The 13,968-nt window shown below is 45.4% G+C and overlaps 1 protein-coding gene and 1 pseudogene across 1 annotated transcript in view; one reads left to right on the top strand and one right to left on the bottom strand.

The window, feature by feature from the left end:
- EGFL6 (EGF like domain multiple 6) overlaps positions 1–7,525 on the bottom strand; it is a 64,899-nt gene extending 57,374 nt beyond the window's left edge. Inside the window, exon 1 of the mRNA XM_025986725.2 lies at positions 7,345–7,525. Coding sequence (XP_025842510.2) covers positions 7,345–7,418 — 74 coding nt within the window. The 5' untranslated portion in view covers positions 7,419–7,525. The remainder of the gene's footprint in view (positions 1–7,344) is intronic.
- On the top strand, positions 2,885–3,237 carry LOC112910547 (non-histone chromosomal protein HMG-17 pseudogene; annotated as a pseudogene).
- Positions 7,526–13,968: the final 6,443 nt, after the last annotated feature.

Genomic DNA, 13,968 nt, shown 5'->3' with positions numbered 1-13,968 from the left:
ATTAATGTTGAACTAAAGCAGATTAACTTTAACTACTTTTGGAGTATTGCTTTTTTGCTTTTTGTTTGTTTTCTTTTTTTAAAAAAAAGATTTTATTTATTTATTCATGAGAAACACAGAGAGGAGAGAGAGAGAGAGGCAGAGGCACAGGCAGAGGGAGAAGCAGGCTCCATGCAGGGAGCCCAATGTGGGACTCGATCTTGGGGCTCCAGGATCACGTCCTGAGCTGAAGGTGGCGCTAAACCTCTGAGCCACCCCGGCTGCCTCACTTTTTGTTTCCAAAAGCAAGATCTTCAGATTTAAAACAGGTTATTAAAACCTGTTGAGACCCAGCAAGTTAACTGATGAAACTGGGAGTACGGCTGATTAAACTAAACAAAACACCCCATGGAAAGTGATCTAATTATCCTTAAGAGAGAATCATGGCTTCTCAATCTGCCACCTGTTCGCTGTGATATTTTAGGCAAATCATTTAATCTTTTATTCTTTTGAAACTTAGTTTATTCATCCGTAAATTGGATATGATGTGTAATTTACACATGGCTGACATTGCAAGTGGTACCTCAATACCTGTTCTCCCCTTCTAAGTAATAAGATCCCTATTACATGGCCCCTCCTCAAAAGCTCTCAACCAATGACTGATGAGAGTATAAATACCCCAGTTCCCTTGCTTTCGGGAGAGATAGCTCTAAGGCTTGTGTCCTACTGTCTTCTGGAATTCCCCAGAAGGATTGAATCACAGTGATAACTTCTTTCCATAACATTTCTTTTCCTACTAGAACTTTCTGGGGTCATTTCACAAACAAACCAGGTACACTCAAATCCTGATCTCAGGGTCTGTTCTGAGAGAATGTAATTTAGAGGAAGGAGGTGGTACTGGGGAGGGTGGAGCCTCGGATATTCATCACTTATTCTACACACATCCCTGGATCATACTGGGCAAGAGTCAAGCTAAACAAGATCACTGGTGATAACGTATGAGAAGGCATTTTGAAAAAATGTCAGCTTTTTAAGTATCCGATACTTTCGAGAAATAAATTTGAAACACTGGAATGTCACTGCTCTTAAAGCAGAAAATCAAATAAAATTCTTGGAAATTCATTGAATTTCTTCAAGTTTCTTCATCCCAAGGTCTGTCAAATAGGCACAATATCTATTTCTTAGGGTTGAGAAAAGTGATTGAAATCATGCTGAAAAGTGTTGACACATAGTAGAGGCTCACGAATATTTGCTGAACGTCAATCTGATTTATGAAGACTAGATAATATTTTCATTTTAATGTTCATGCAACCTTGGGTTATGCACATAAATCACATATAAATAGGACCATAATATCTTCTAAACCTATGAAACTATTGAAATAAAGTTGCTCAGAAGTTATTTCTATGTTGTAACTGAACATTTGGGTATATTCTCACAAATTTTAGTTTTAAGAATAAGAGATGAGCGATACCTCAACCACTCACAAATCACTAGAATCATGTTTCAAAATAAGATTCAACCCATAAAACCAAGAGCAACCGACTCACAGTTCACGCTTCTTGTGCAAGGCTTAATAATGGCCTCCCCAAGGATGTCCAGGTCCTAATCCTCAGAACCTGTAAACGCTACCTTATATGGCAAAAGGGACTCTGCAGATGTGATCAAATTAAGGATCTTATGATAGGGAGACCATCCTGGATTATCTCGGTGGGCCTGGTATAATCACAGGTTTCTTCATAGATAAGGGAGGAAAGGAAAGAGGATAAAAAGGCCAGGTGACAAAGAAGAGACTGAAGTGATGTTGCTGCTAGCCTAAGATTGTTGGAAGTCTCTAGAAGCTATAAGAGACAAGGAACAGATTCTCCCCGGGAGCCTCCAAGAAGAAACAGCTCTGCCAACACCTTAATTTTAGCCCCTTAATACTCACTTGCCACCTGTGTTTTTTAAAAGCCACAAAGCTCATGGAAAATTATTACAGTGGCACTTCCTTAACAGGGCTATGAGAAGAATCTGTTCTCAACAAAGGTGTGATTTATAGAAAGCAGGAATCTCTCCCTGAGTGCAGACCCTCAGCATAAACCCAGTCATTCCTTCATCTCATATAATTTGATTTCAATAGAGAGAAAAGAATGTATAGCAGAAATATGTTATAAATAGGGAATCACCTGAAATTTGAAAAGAATAGCAAAATTAATATTTATCCTATATGCTCAAGGCCAAAAGATGTCAGTGTTAGATCCTGGAACCCTGTGGAGACGGAATTCAGATCAATAAATGCTCTAGACTGGCAAACAGCCCCAATGCCCAAAAGGCATTTAAAAAGCCTAGGGTTCCTCTTGCACTGCTGGTGGGCATGCAAACTGGTGCAGCCACTCTGGAAAACCCTGTGGAGGTTCCTCAAAGAGTTAAAAATAGATCTGCCCCATGACCCAGCAATCACACTACTGGGGATTTACCCCAAAGATACAGATGTAGTGAAGCGATGGGACACCTGCACCGCAATGTCCACAGCAGCAATGTCCACAATAGCCAAACTGCAGAAGGAGCCATGATGTGCTTCGACAGATGAATGGGTAAAGATGTGGTCTATATCTACACAACGGAATACTACTCAGCCATCAGAAAGGATGAATGCCTACCACTTACATCAACGTGGATGGAACTGGAGGGTATTATGCTGAGTGAAATAAGTCATTCAGAGAAAGACAATCATCACATGCTTCCACTCGTAAGTGGAATATAAGAAATAGTGAAAGGGACCATAAGGGAAGGGGGGGAAACTGAGTGGCAAAAAATTAGAGAGGAGGAGGAGAAGAGGTGAGAACGACCCCCGGACCAGCCAAAGCCTGTGTGCCGCTCCATCCCTACATCCAGCACTTAATGTCCCGCCACCGTTGCCACCATGCCCAAGAGAAAGGCTGAAGGGGATGCTAAAGGAGATGAAGCCAAGGTGAAGGATGAGCCCCAGAGAAGATCTGCAAGGTTATCTGCTAAATCCGCTCCTCCAAAGCAAGAGCCCAAGCCTAAAAAGGCCCCTGCAAAGAAGGGAGAGAAGCACCCAAAGGGAAAAAGGGGAAAGCTGATGTTGGCAAGGATGGAAATAACCCTGCAGAAAATGGAGATGCCCAAACAGACCAGGCACAGAAAGCTGAAGGTGCTGGAGATGCCAAGTGAAGTGTGTGCATTTTTGATAACTGTGTACTTCTGGTGACTGTACAGTTTGAAATACTATTTTTTATCAAGTTTTATAAAAATGCAGACTTTTTTTTTTACTTTTACTTTTTTTTAAATCTATGTTGTTAGCACATGGAACACTTCATTGTTGTTTTGGGGGAAGGGTATATGTCACTAATAGAATATCTTGGAAGCTAGATTGGTAACAGGGGGGAAAACACCTTTCCCTTCTAGTTTTGAGAAACTTCCTCTTGGCTCCCAGGAGGAGGGATTCCTTGATGTTGACACACATGGGCCACCTTGGTGGTGTGGAAAAACTAAAATTCAGTTATGTCCTCTTCTCCCTCTCCGCCTTCAACATAGACTTGACTCCCTTAAACCCAGAGACCTGTTGGAGCCTGACCCCATGAAATGGTTCCCATATGTCAGGCAATCTGGACTTTACAGTGTCACCACTGAGATGGCGTCCTTCAAAAGAGTTCCTTTTTTTTAGCTTGTGGATCTTCAGATTGATAATCCTGCCATTTTCATTTCATTTCCTGAAAGTCAGGGTCGGCTTGTGAAAAGTTGTTAAACAACATGCTAAATGTGAACTGTCAACCCTCACTCTAAACTTTCCCTGTTCAGAGCATCACATGAAGACTTCATTGGGTTTTATGGTGGCTTTCTGATTTTGGTAATCCATTGAAGAAGGGAGTTTGAAAGTTGTTGTATACTGTTAACGATCGTCCGCCCATTTCCTGCCTGAAATACTATGATTGTTTATGAAAAGTATCTTTAATAAAGCTGGATACAGTTTGAAAAAAAATTAGAGAGGAGGACAAACCATGAGAGACTCCTAACTCTGGGAAACAAACAAATGGTTATGGAAGAGGAGGATGGAGGGGGAATGGGGTGACCACCCTATGCCACTAAGGAGGGCATGTAGTGTGATGAGCACTGGGTATTATACTATACGTTCGCAAATTGAATTTAAATAAAAATGTAAAAATAAAAATAAATAAATAATTGAATTCAAGTGCAAAAATTTTAAAAATTAAAAAAAAAAGTCTAGGTTCGACTTAATCTCAGCTGATCCACCCGACACCCCTGTGTGCCAACCCTAGTCCCCCGCGCAGCCCCATTTCTGTTCCAGCAAGATGAAGAAACTATCACAAACCAGGAGAAACTCGTCAAAATGCAAGCACTGGTGCGCATTGGTGGGGAAGGAACCGCCACTGAAAGAAGGTGGTTCATCCGAAGCGCTACAGTACGGGATAAAAAGCTTCAGTTCTCCTGAAAGAAGTTAGGGGTAGACAATACCTTCTGGTATTGGAGAAGTGAACATGTTCACAAAGCCGGGAACTAGGATCCACTTTCCCAACCTTGAAGTGCAGGTGTTCCCGGCGACGGACGCTTTGTCCATTCCAGGCGGCACTGAGACAGAGCAGCCCACAGAAATGCTCCCCAGGATCCTACACCAGCTGGGTGCAGACGCTCTGGCTAGTTTAAGAAGACTGGCTGAAGCTCTGCCCACACACCCTGTGGATGGGAAAGCACCACTCGCTGCCCACCGGGGAGGAGGACGGCGAAGTCTCAGATCCTCGGGAGAATTTTGACGAAGCTTCTAAGAATGAAGCAAGTTGAATTGTATCAACCTCTGCAGAAGAGAGAACTTGAAGAAGTGACTGGGAGCTGTTATTTTTATGAGTGTTTTTCTAAAATTTTGTTCATGGCTCTGATAAGATCTAGATCCCTAATGTTTTTTAAACTTTTTAAAAAAATACTTTATTTATGTATTAGAGAGAGAGAGAGAGAGAGAGCACAAACAGGGAAAGGGGCAAAGGGAGAGAGAGAAGCAAGACTCCCTGCTGAACAGAGAGCCTGATGTGGGGCTCACTCCCACGACCCTGGGATCATGACCCAAGCCGAAGGTAGACACTTAAGTGACTGAGCCACCCAGGTGCCCCTAGATCTCTAAATATTTTTAAAGCCAAGCCTGTACTTGGCTTTGGACACTGTAGCTCTTTTTCAGCTTTTTGCTTAGACACAATTCATTCTTTGCAGCTAATTAAGCTGACGAAGCCTGGGAATAAAGTTTGAAACAAGGTTAATCAGGTTCTTTGTCTAGTAAATAAATAAACAAATAAATAGAAATAAAAACAAAAAGTATAGGGTTCAAGCCAAATTCTAATGCTTATGATCAGGAAAATATATGCTGCTAATGGTTTATTCATTTGATGAGTGTTAACTATCTACAATGCACTAAGCACCATTGAGGTGGCATGCAATTCTCTGGATCACTAAAATTATGATGTAGTAATTAAGTAATAATAATAAAAAAAAAACCCTGGGGAGCCTGGGTGGCTCAGAGAAAAGCCTCATGTGGAGGCTGGAGTTGATGAAACACGGCGTCTGGGCAGCTCCCGAAGAGCTGACCACTTGACATTGCCAAGCCTGTTGAGCAGATAATAAACACACCAGCGTGTGAACCTGACATTGTGCAAAGAAAGCACATTTCACATCTTGAAAACCACAAAACTGCAGAATCCTGACACGGATTCTTCATTTTAATATTCCTTGGTTTATTGGGGGGCTTTTCGGCTTTTAATTTAATTTGGTGGCACTTTGAAAGTGAGGCTCTTGGAGGTCCGTTTGCCGGCTGCTAAGGAACTGCTAATCTCATCTCCCAAAAGCATTTGGTCTTTCTTAAGTGGGCTTTCTAGCAATACAAGAACCTCCAACGCTCAAGGAGAAAGTGATTATGAGCAAATTGCATCTGCTTACATTTTTATTGTGGAAAGGAAATTGAAACTTACGATCATACATTCTCAGAACCTGGTTTGAGGTTTGTTCTGTTTGAACTTCAAAATCCCTTAATACTGTGGCTGACTGATGAAAGATTTTTTTTTTCTGTAAGTCAAACAAAGATAGACAGGCTCACCTTTCAGAAGCCTGTTCCAAACCAAGGCTCTGAGGCGGCTCTCCCCAGGAACTGTCGACTAGAAAAATCTCCACAAGGCAGGGATTCTGCAAACCACTGCTCCTCCACCCCTACCTTGGGCAACGTCTGGTGACATTCTGGGTGGAGAGATTGCTCCTGGCATCTAGTGGGTAGATGCCACAGATAATGCTCAAAATCCTATAACGCACAGGACAGCTTTCCAACCAGCCCCAACCAATAATTATCCAGCCCAGCCCAAAAGGTTGACAGTGCCATGGAGGAGAAACCCTGCTCTAGTGGACACCTCAGAAAACAAGATACCGCAGCCAAAGAACCAGGAAAGCTTTTCCAGTGACTGATTCCTACAAGGCTGCCCTAGCGCACGGGAGAAAGGCAGGGATCTGAGCCAGACTGCCTGGGTCCGAATGCCAGCTCCATCACTCACTGGCTGTGCCTCCTTGGGCAAGTCCTTCAACTTCTCCGTGCCTCGTTTTTCTTCTCTGCCACACGAGGATTACAATAATAGTACTTCTCATACAGAACACTTATGGGTTTTTCACTGGGTTAATAGTCCTAAAGTGTTTAGAATAGTGCCAGGACAGGATGCAGGTACTTCCTAAGTGGTTTTGCTGATCTCAGGAAAAGTAAGTTTCGGGACTTCGAGAAGTTTATCAACAGTAGAGACACGGCTTCAGATTCTAAATTGCCACGGCAAGAAAAATCAGTCGATTTCATGTGATAACCGCTTCCTTTCTTTCCAGTTCATTAACCTCCATCAGAAAGGCACTGAGTAGAGGAGCCCCCTTCCCAGCCGGCTCAGCCCAAGCACAGCAAACGCTTCCTCTGTGCTCCCGTTTCTCCCCCTCCTCCCCCAGCAAAGAGAGCGACTGACCGTCAGTGGGTGCCCTTCAGATAGAAGGGAAAGCACAAACCCCCCCCTGGGCACGGATGCCACCCACCCACTGGCACTCGCACCCCCGCCGGCACAGCAGCTCGCGCGGGGCCACCAAGCCAGGGCCGCCCTCCTCCCGCAACCCGCCCGCCGCCAGGTGGGGTGCAGCTGGGGCAGTGGGACTGGGGGCAAGCCTCGGCCAAAGGGGCGCGGGGAGCAGAGCCCGCGCGCCCTGGGCCGGCACCCGGGGAAACGGCGTCGCAGCGCGCGGCAGCCCCCCACCCGGGCAGGGGTGCCTGGAGGGGCCGAGGAGGGACCGAGGAGGGCCGCCGCCGCCGCGAGGAGCTCGGGCCGGGCGAGAGCACACACTCACCTGGCCGCGTTCCCTAAGCCACCTGCCACCCAGGGGAGTAGCAGCGGGAACGCCAGGGCCCAGGGCGGCGGCATCTTCGGCTGGGGCCTCCCGCTGCGTGTCCTCTGTCCCCTCGGGGCCTCCGCTCCTCCGCTCCTCCCGCGCGGTCCCAGCAGGCGGTGGGGGCGCCGGCGCGGCTCGGCTCGGGCTCGGGGTGCTGCTGGCGGGCGGGCGGGGCGGGCCGTGCACATCTGGCTGGGACCCGCCTCCAGCCCGACCCGCGCATCCTCCCCGCTCGCGCTCGCGCTCGCCGGGGAACCTTCCCCCGACTCGGTTCACTTCACTCCGGTCAGAGTCCCCCGTCGTGCCAGGTTTCAGACAGCTGCTTGCGGCAGGTTTCGGGGATACCTGCGCTCGGATTTCAGAATTTGGTTAAGTCAAAGCGGGAACCAAGGATGCTGGTTCAGAACACTCCTTTACGACTTTTGTTTAGGTTTTCATACTCTGCTAGGCTTTCTTCCACAAACTGCAAATCGTGGGCTGCTAGAGCTGGAAGGTCACCAGGTCCTGTGCAACCCCTTCATTTGACAGGTGACCTCCCATGCTCATTTGCAACAGCCTGCTCACATGGGGCCACAAGACGATATTGTGATATAGTAACCTGTGCAGAAACACAACTGGTCCCTCCTCTACCCCTTCCCTGCCTCTATACCGTTTGGTTTCACAGTGGGCAGAACCTATGACCCCACATTGTCCCTCGGGACTCGGCTGTGACTTGCTTTGACCCATGGCATACGCACAGAGGTTAACGAGTTGCCAGTTCCAAGCCTAGGCCATGAGACACCCGAGACTCTCTCATGGGCACAAGGAGACCAAGCCCCAGCCAGCACGGCAACCCAAGGAGAAGGAGGAACAGGTGGAACAGAGCTATCTACTCAACCCTAGAGTTGCCCAGCCCACAGATCCACGAATGAGCTCAGTCACGGTCAGCAGTGTCAGCCAAGCGGAAGCCTTACTGTGACAATCTGTTACTCAGCAATAGCTCTCAACACCCCCCGTGACCTAGTTTTAGATGGAGAATAGTTTAAACTAAATGGAGAATATGAAGAAAGTTTGTCTTGACAAGCTCAATTCCCGGTTATGTAGTCAGTATATGCCTTAATTCTAGCCAATAAAATGTGAGGAGTGGAGATAAGGGGAAGATTCTTGCCACAGATTCTTCATTTACACCATAGTAGATCTCCTTACCTGTCTAAGTCATGCTGGATCTTTGGTTTTATGGTTGAAGGTATCCTAATGGATTCGGTGTCCTTGGTTAGTAACCAGCTAGACCACTGAGCTGTTTCTAGATGATAGCGACAGGCCCTGTCCTAAACACTGTGCGTGTATCATCTTGCTCAACACCCACAATTCTATAGATAGTGATTATTAGTTCCCCCATTTCTGAAGTGTCAAGAAACGGAGTCAGGGTAAGCGACTCACCCGAGCTCATGCAACTAACAAGTGTAGAACTGGAAAGGAGGGCCCCTGTCCCCGGGGCTCTGCTGATAGAGAAATCCTTTTGCTGGTCTTCTTACTCCCGGGTGGCTTCAGATGTCAAATGAGTCTCATGAATAAGGTAATCGATTAGATGACCTCTTCAAGGCCATTACTCTTCATCCCAAAACCGGTTTGGTTTACTGAAAATACTAAAATTGAAAGGAAAGAACAGAAGGGATGAACCATGTGCTTGCAAATACCTTAAAGCAAATGGAATCTAAAATCTTAGTGTGGCTTTCCCCACAAGCTGACCATGGGAGCAAGGAGCGGAGTGGAAGCAATTTTCTCTGGAGGTGCAGACGACCTTGGCAGGGGAGTGAGGAGTAAGTCAGGAAGGGAACTAGCAAGTATGGATCATGGGGTCATGGCTGGGGGCAACAGGAGCTCTGAGCTGCTGAGCATCTCCCAGAGCCAGCTGTCTCTGCATGAGCTCATCCAAAAGGCACTTGCATTCAGTCACTGCTGGAGGCCCTAGCAGGGAACCGATCCTAGGACTTTGGCGGGGTATGGTGAGGGCAGACTGGGGGCTGACAGCCAAAGGCAGCCCCCAGCGTTGCAGATGCTGACTACCAATGTCCTACTGGAATGGTCAGGCCCAGGGGGGGCAGGGGCCGGGCACCACATTGGCTGCTACCTCATTTCTAGAGGCTGAATTCGATCCGCAATTATGAGTTTTTGGCCATGCCACTTCTCCCTAAACACGCAAATCCAGACCACTCTCTCCTTTAAATAAACCATTACTCCAAAAAGTCCCAATAAAACATGAGTAGCCTAACATGTGGGGGCCATCCTGCCTTCTTAGCCCTAAGTTCTAAAGTGGTGCAGTTTCTGGTTTTTGCTTTTATCAGAGCAGACTTCTCTTCTGTAGGCTTAAGAGAGGTGATGAACATCCCGGGTGTTCAAACTCCCCTCGGCCGACCCACTTATTATTTCCTGAGGGGAGCTGTGAACCAAGGCGCCGTCAGGGAGCATGATGAAGGGAAGGAACCTGGAAGTGATGTGTTGCCAGGTGAGAAGACACTGGATACGAACTGCCATGTAGAGGCAGGTGTTTTTAATAACACTGTGGCGTTGCTGACTTTGAAGAGCACCGCTCTTTAGGGGGCCCACACTGCATTCTACAAAGGAAAAGCAATCTTTGATCAGAATCTCATAAAATCATCCGCACCTTTTACAGTGCTACTTTTGTTTTCAATCTAGTTTCACTGAGCCCCCTGCGTGGTACAGGTGTGACAGGATATTTTTGTGCCTTCTGAATATATACCTGTAACACATAGAGAACTTTTCTTACATTGTGCCTGGCGCTGAGATCCAAAATTACGTCAAAACAGCAGCATCAGAAGCAAAGCATTAGCAGATGAAACGGCTGGACGGAAGAGAGCCTAAGGGAAGAGTTTTCAGACTTTATGGTCATTACAAATTAGCTGAGGGTCTTGTTAAAATGCAGATTCTGATTGCATAGCTCTCGAGTAAGACCTGCGTCTTGATTACTAAAAAGATCTCAAGATGCCTATGGTGCTTGTCTGAGAACCTCTTAGGGTAGTGAGAGTCTAGAGATCCCCTGGAGGAGCAGTTCTCAAGTTCAGCTGCACACTGAGATCATCTGGGAAGCTTTGAAACTCCTGGTGCCCCAGCCCCACCTCCAGAGTTTCTAATGTACGAACAATGGGTTGAGTGTGGGGACCTGTAGAAAGTTTAGAAAGTTCCCTGGTGGTTCTTTTTTTTTTTTTTTTTTTTCCCTGGTGGTTCTAATGGCAAGCCAAGCTTGAGAACCATTGTTTGGACCAACTCTAACATTTTACAAGTGGAGAAAAAGCTCCAATGTGTGAAGCACCTTGCCCAAAGCCACAACACAGGATGTGAGTTCACACCTTTGTTTCCATCACATGGCCTTCCCCTAAAACTTCATTTTTTTTTAAAAAAAGATTATTTAAGAGAGAGCACAAGCATGTGCGAGTTGGGGGAGGGCCAGAGAGAATTTTCAAGTAGACTCCCCACTGAGCATGGAGGCCGTTATGGAGCTGGATTCCAGGACCCTGAGCTCATGACCTAAGCAGAAATCAAGAGTCGGCCACTTAACCGACTGAGCCACCCAGGCACCCCAAACTTCACGTTTTCTTGATCATCATTCCTTCTGAAGAAGAAAATGGTACCTCTTAATTCTTCTTTTATGTTAATTGCAGTGACATGTTCTAGAAATTGGATGGGTTTTCCCAGTCTGTTTTTCTCTCACTATTCCACGAAAGGAGTCAACGAGGACGTGTAAGCTTCTTGAAGGGGACACGGCTAAATTCTATGTGGGAAGGTGTGTCTTCGGGTACATACTGCTTTTCTTCATTTTGTGCCTGTCAAAGTCCCTGTTCTTGGGAGCTCCATGGTAGAAGAAAAAAAATCTTTTCTTTTCCCCACCTCTCCTCCTTCCTTCCTTCCTTCTTTGTCCTCTCCCCTCATTCTTGCTCAAACGTTTATCTGTAACCTACAAAGTGCCAGGCCCGGTGGGGACCGCTTGATAGAAATGTGTCCGCTGCATGGTCTCTAGCTTTTTTCTCCCTGGTGACCTGGGCTGGCCAGCTAACCTGTGGTTCTTAGAACATCTGGACCACACTTCTTGGGGAACAGAAAAAAATGAAGGTGAGATTAAAAGAGGAAAAACAATAACACCATGATTCATTTCCCCTCAAGTGTTGCCAGCTCTAAAAACCTCCTGCTTGATAATTGAAGAGAAACTTATTTATGGATTGTTATATGCTAGATATTTCAGAATGATTATCTACTCCTGACAACAAGGAAGATATTACCACGCCGTTTTACAGATGAGGCTCGTGAAGTTTAGAGCAGTTACATCTCGTATATGGTCATCTGTCAATGGAACAGAAAAAACGTGGATTTGGGAGCCAGAGCTCACTGGTGGTTCATTTTGCTGGCAGACCTCCTTCTTCACAGCAGGGATTCATGGCCTGGTGGGGGGCGGGGGATAAGGTCAGTTTGCCACCAGAAACAGTGAAAATTTTATATGTCGGTGAGGATCAGCATGGCTTTCGTCTAATTTTTAAGTGACCAATCTATGATCTATGACCCTTTAAATGTCACTACTATATAGAAAAATCTCCTTGTCTACAAGTGAATGAAATTTCATTGTTTGAATGTTAGTGCCCTTGACTTCCCAACTGAAGGCACTCAATCATCGAGGGCTTTTCTTTTTGTCTTTCTTGGGAGGTGGTACAGCTGGAGTCCACCCTGTATACTTCCTTCCTGTTCCACGTGTAAATATCCTTTGCTATTTTCCTGTTCACAATTGAATGTATTAACTTGGCATACCCCTGCAGGGCTTGTCTATTTATTTTGTCCTACAGAAATCCTATACAATGATTTCTGAGAATGAAAGCCAGGCAACTCCATTTAGATGGGCCTTAAAAGTACAGATGCTTACTCAAAGCCACTCCGACTTGACTTGAAAAAGCTTGGTTGGGAAATGTTCTGTGGACTGTAAAATTGGAACTATATTTGTGATTCCTCCTTTAAGATAAAAGTAGCAAAATTTGCCAGAACAAAATATTGCTTTTCTTTTTTTTACATATGCCCCTCCCTATTTGCAAAAAGTTCCATATCCTTTATAGACTTATTCCTTTAACAAACACTTATTGTCCTCTTGCCAATCATGGGGTGGACACTGTGCCCAGATGGGATGTAAAGATGATTAAGAGATAATCCTTTGCCCTGGGTGACAGACATGTAAATACATTAGAATTAATGGTGTAAGTGTTAACAGAAGTACTTTGGGGTGCTGTGGAAACAAGGAAGGAAGAATATAAATTCTTTAGGTTCTACACGTATAAATGCTGCTCCTGGATTATCCCCTACGTTCATGAATTGTTTACTTAAACAATTTTCAAATAGCAAGATTTTTATAAATTAGGAAATCTTGAAAAATTGTCTGCTCGGATAATAACTGGCCCCAGACCCACAGGAGTGCTGCTCCTCTAGAGTGAGGAAGAGTGAGTTTGGTAAAAAGAACTCAGGGTTGGAAATCAGAAGAATCAGGATTTAGTTCAGGGTTCTACTAATTTCCTCAACCTGGGCAAGCCAGTTCATATCTTTGGGCTTCACTTTCTGTATCATGTTTGCAAAAAATTCTGGATCTTTAAGTGTCTCTCTCTAAAGTACCATGACTCTAACATTTTCTTTTGTGGAAAGGGGGGAAGAAAAATCAACTATGACCCAAAAGACTGTATTTGAAATTGAAAAGCTGGGCTAATTTCAGCAAGGAAGAGATCTTAATTCAACGAATAAATGGATGGATAAAGGAGTGAATGAAATTTCTCTTCCATCGTGGCTAACATTCATTCTGCTTTGCTTCTGGCCTTTATTCCACACATTCTGTGAGATCTTTAGCACATATGCATTAATTTAATTAGTACCCACTTGGTGCCAGGCACAACACTAGGGGTTGGTAACATAGTTCAGGATGTCTAGCATTGGCTGGCATTAGTTCCCCCAGTCATGTCTACCTAAACACTCATACACTTCCAGTACACCATCATGAGATGAGGGTGGTCCGGTCCTATTGAGAACTGCTGGCCTAGCATGACAGGGACCACAGGGAGAACTCACCAAATACACCCTCTGCTTATGGCTTCCTTCTTGTCTTACCTACCTACCACTGTTCCCTTGAATCACCTGCAACTAAGGTATTTTCACTCTTAGTCTCATATTTATGTCTCAGGGTCTGCTTCTGGAAGACATACACTTTCTTAGGGCAAGGGGTGGGATATGGCATCCCAAGCTCTCTCTCTTAAATTCTCTGGGCCTTGTAGCCCCTTGTCTAGCATAGGTTGCCTCTTTTTCCTTTGCTTTTATTATGGGTAGATACACCTTTCAGTATTACTTTCCTGCTGCTTTAAAATACTTTCCTTGAAATACAAACCAAAAGCACAATGAGGGACGCCAGGGTGGCTCAGCAGTTGAGTGTCTGCCTAATGCTCAAGGCGTGATCCCCGTGATCCTATGATCCCAGGGTCAGGGAGGAGTCCCACATCAGGCTCCCTGGGAGGAGCCTACTTCTCCCTCTAGTAGGTCTCTGCCTCTCATGAATAAATAAAATCTTTT

Source organism: Vulpes vulpes, chromosome X (genome assembly GCF_048418805.1).
Source record: "Vulpes vulpes isolate BD-2025 chromosome X, VulVul3, whole genome shotgun sequence".
NCBI classification, from domain to species: domain Eukaryota; kingdom Metazoa; phylum Chordata; class Mammalia; order Carnivora; family Canidae; genus Vulpes; species Vulpes vulpes.
The sequence above is the reverse complement of the archived record's forward strand: the minus strand, read 5'-3'. Positions and strand labels throughout refer to the sequence as shown.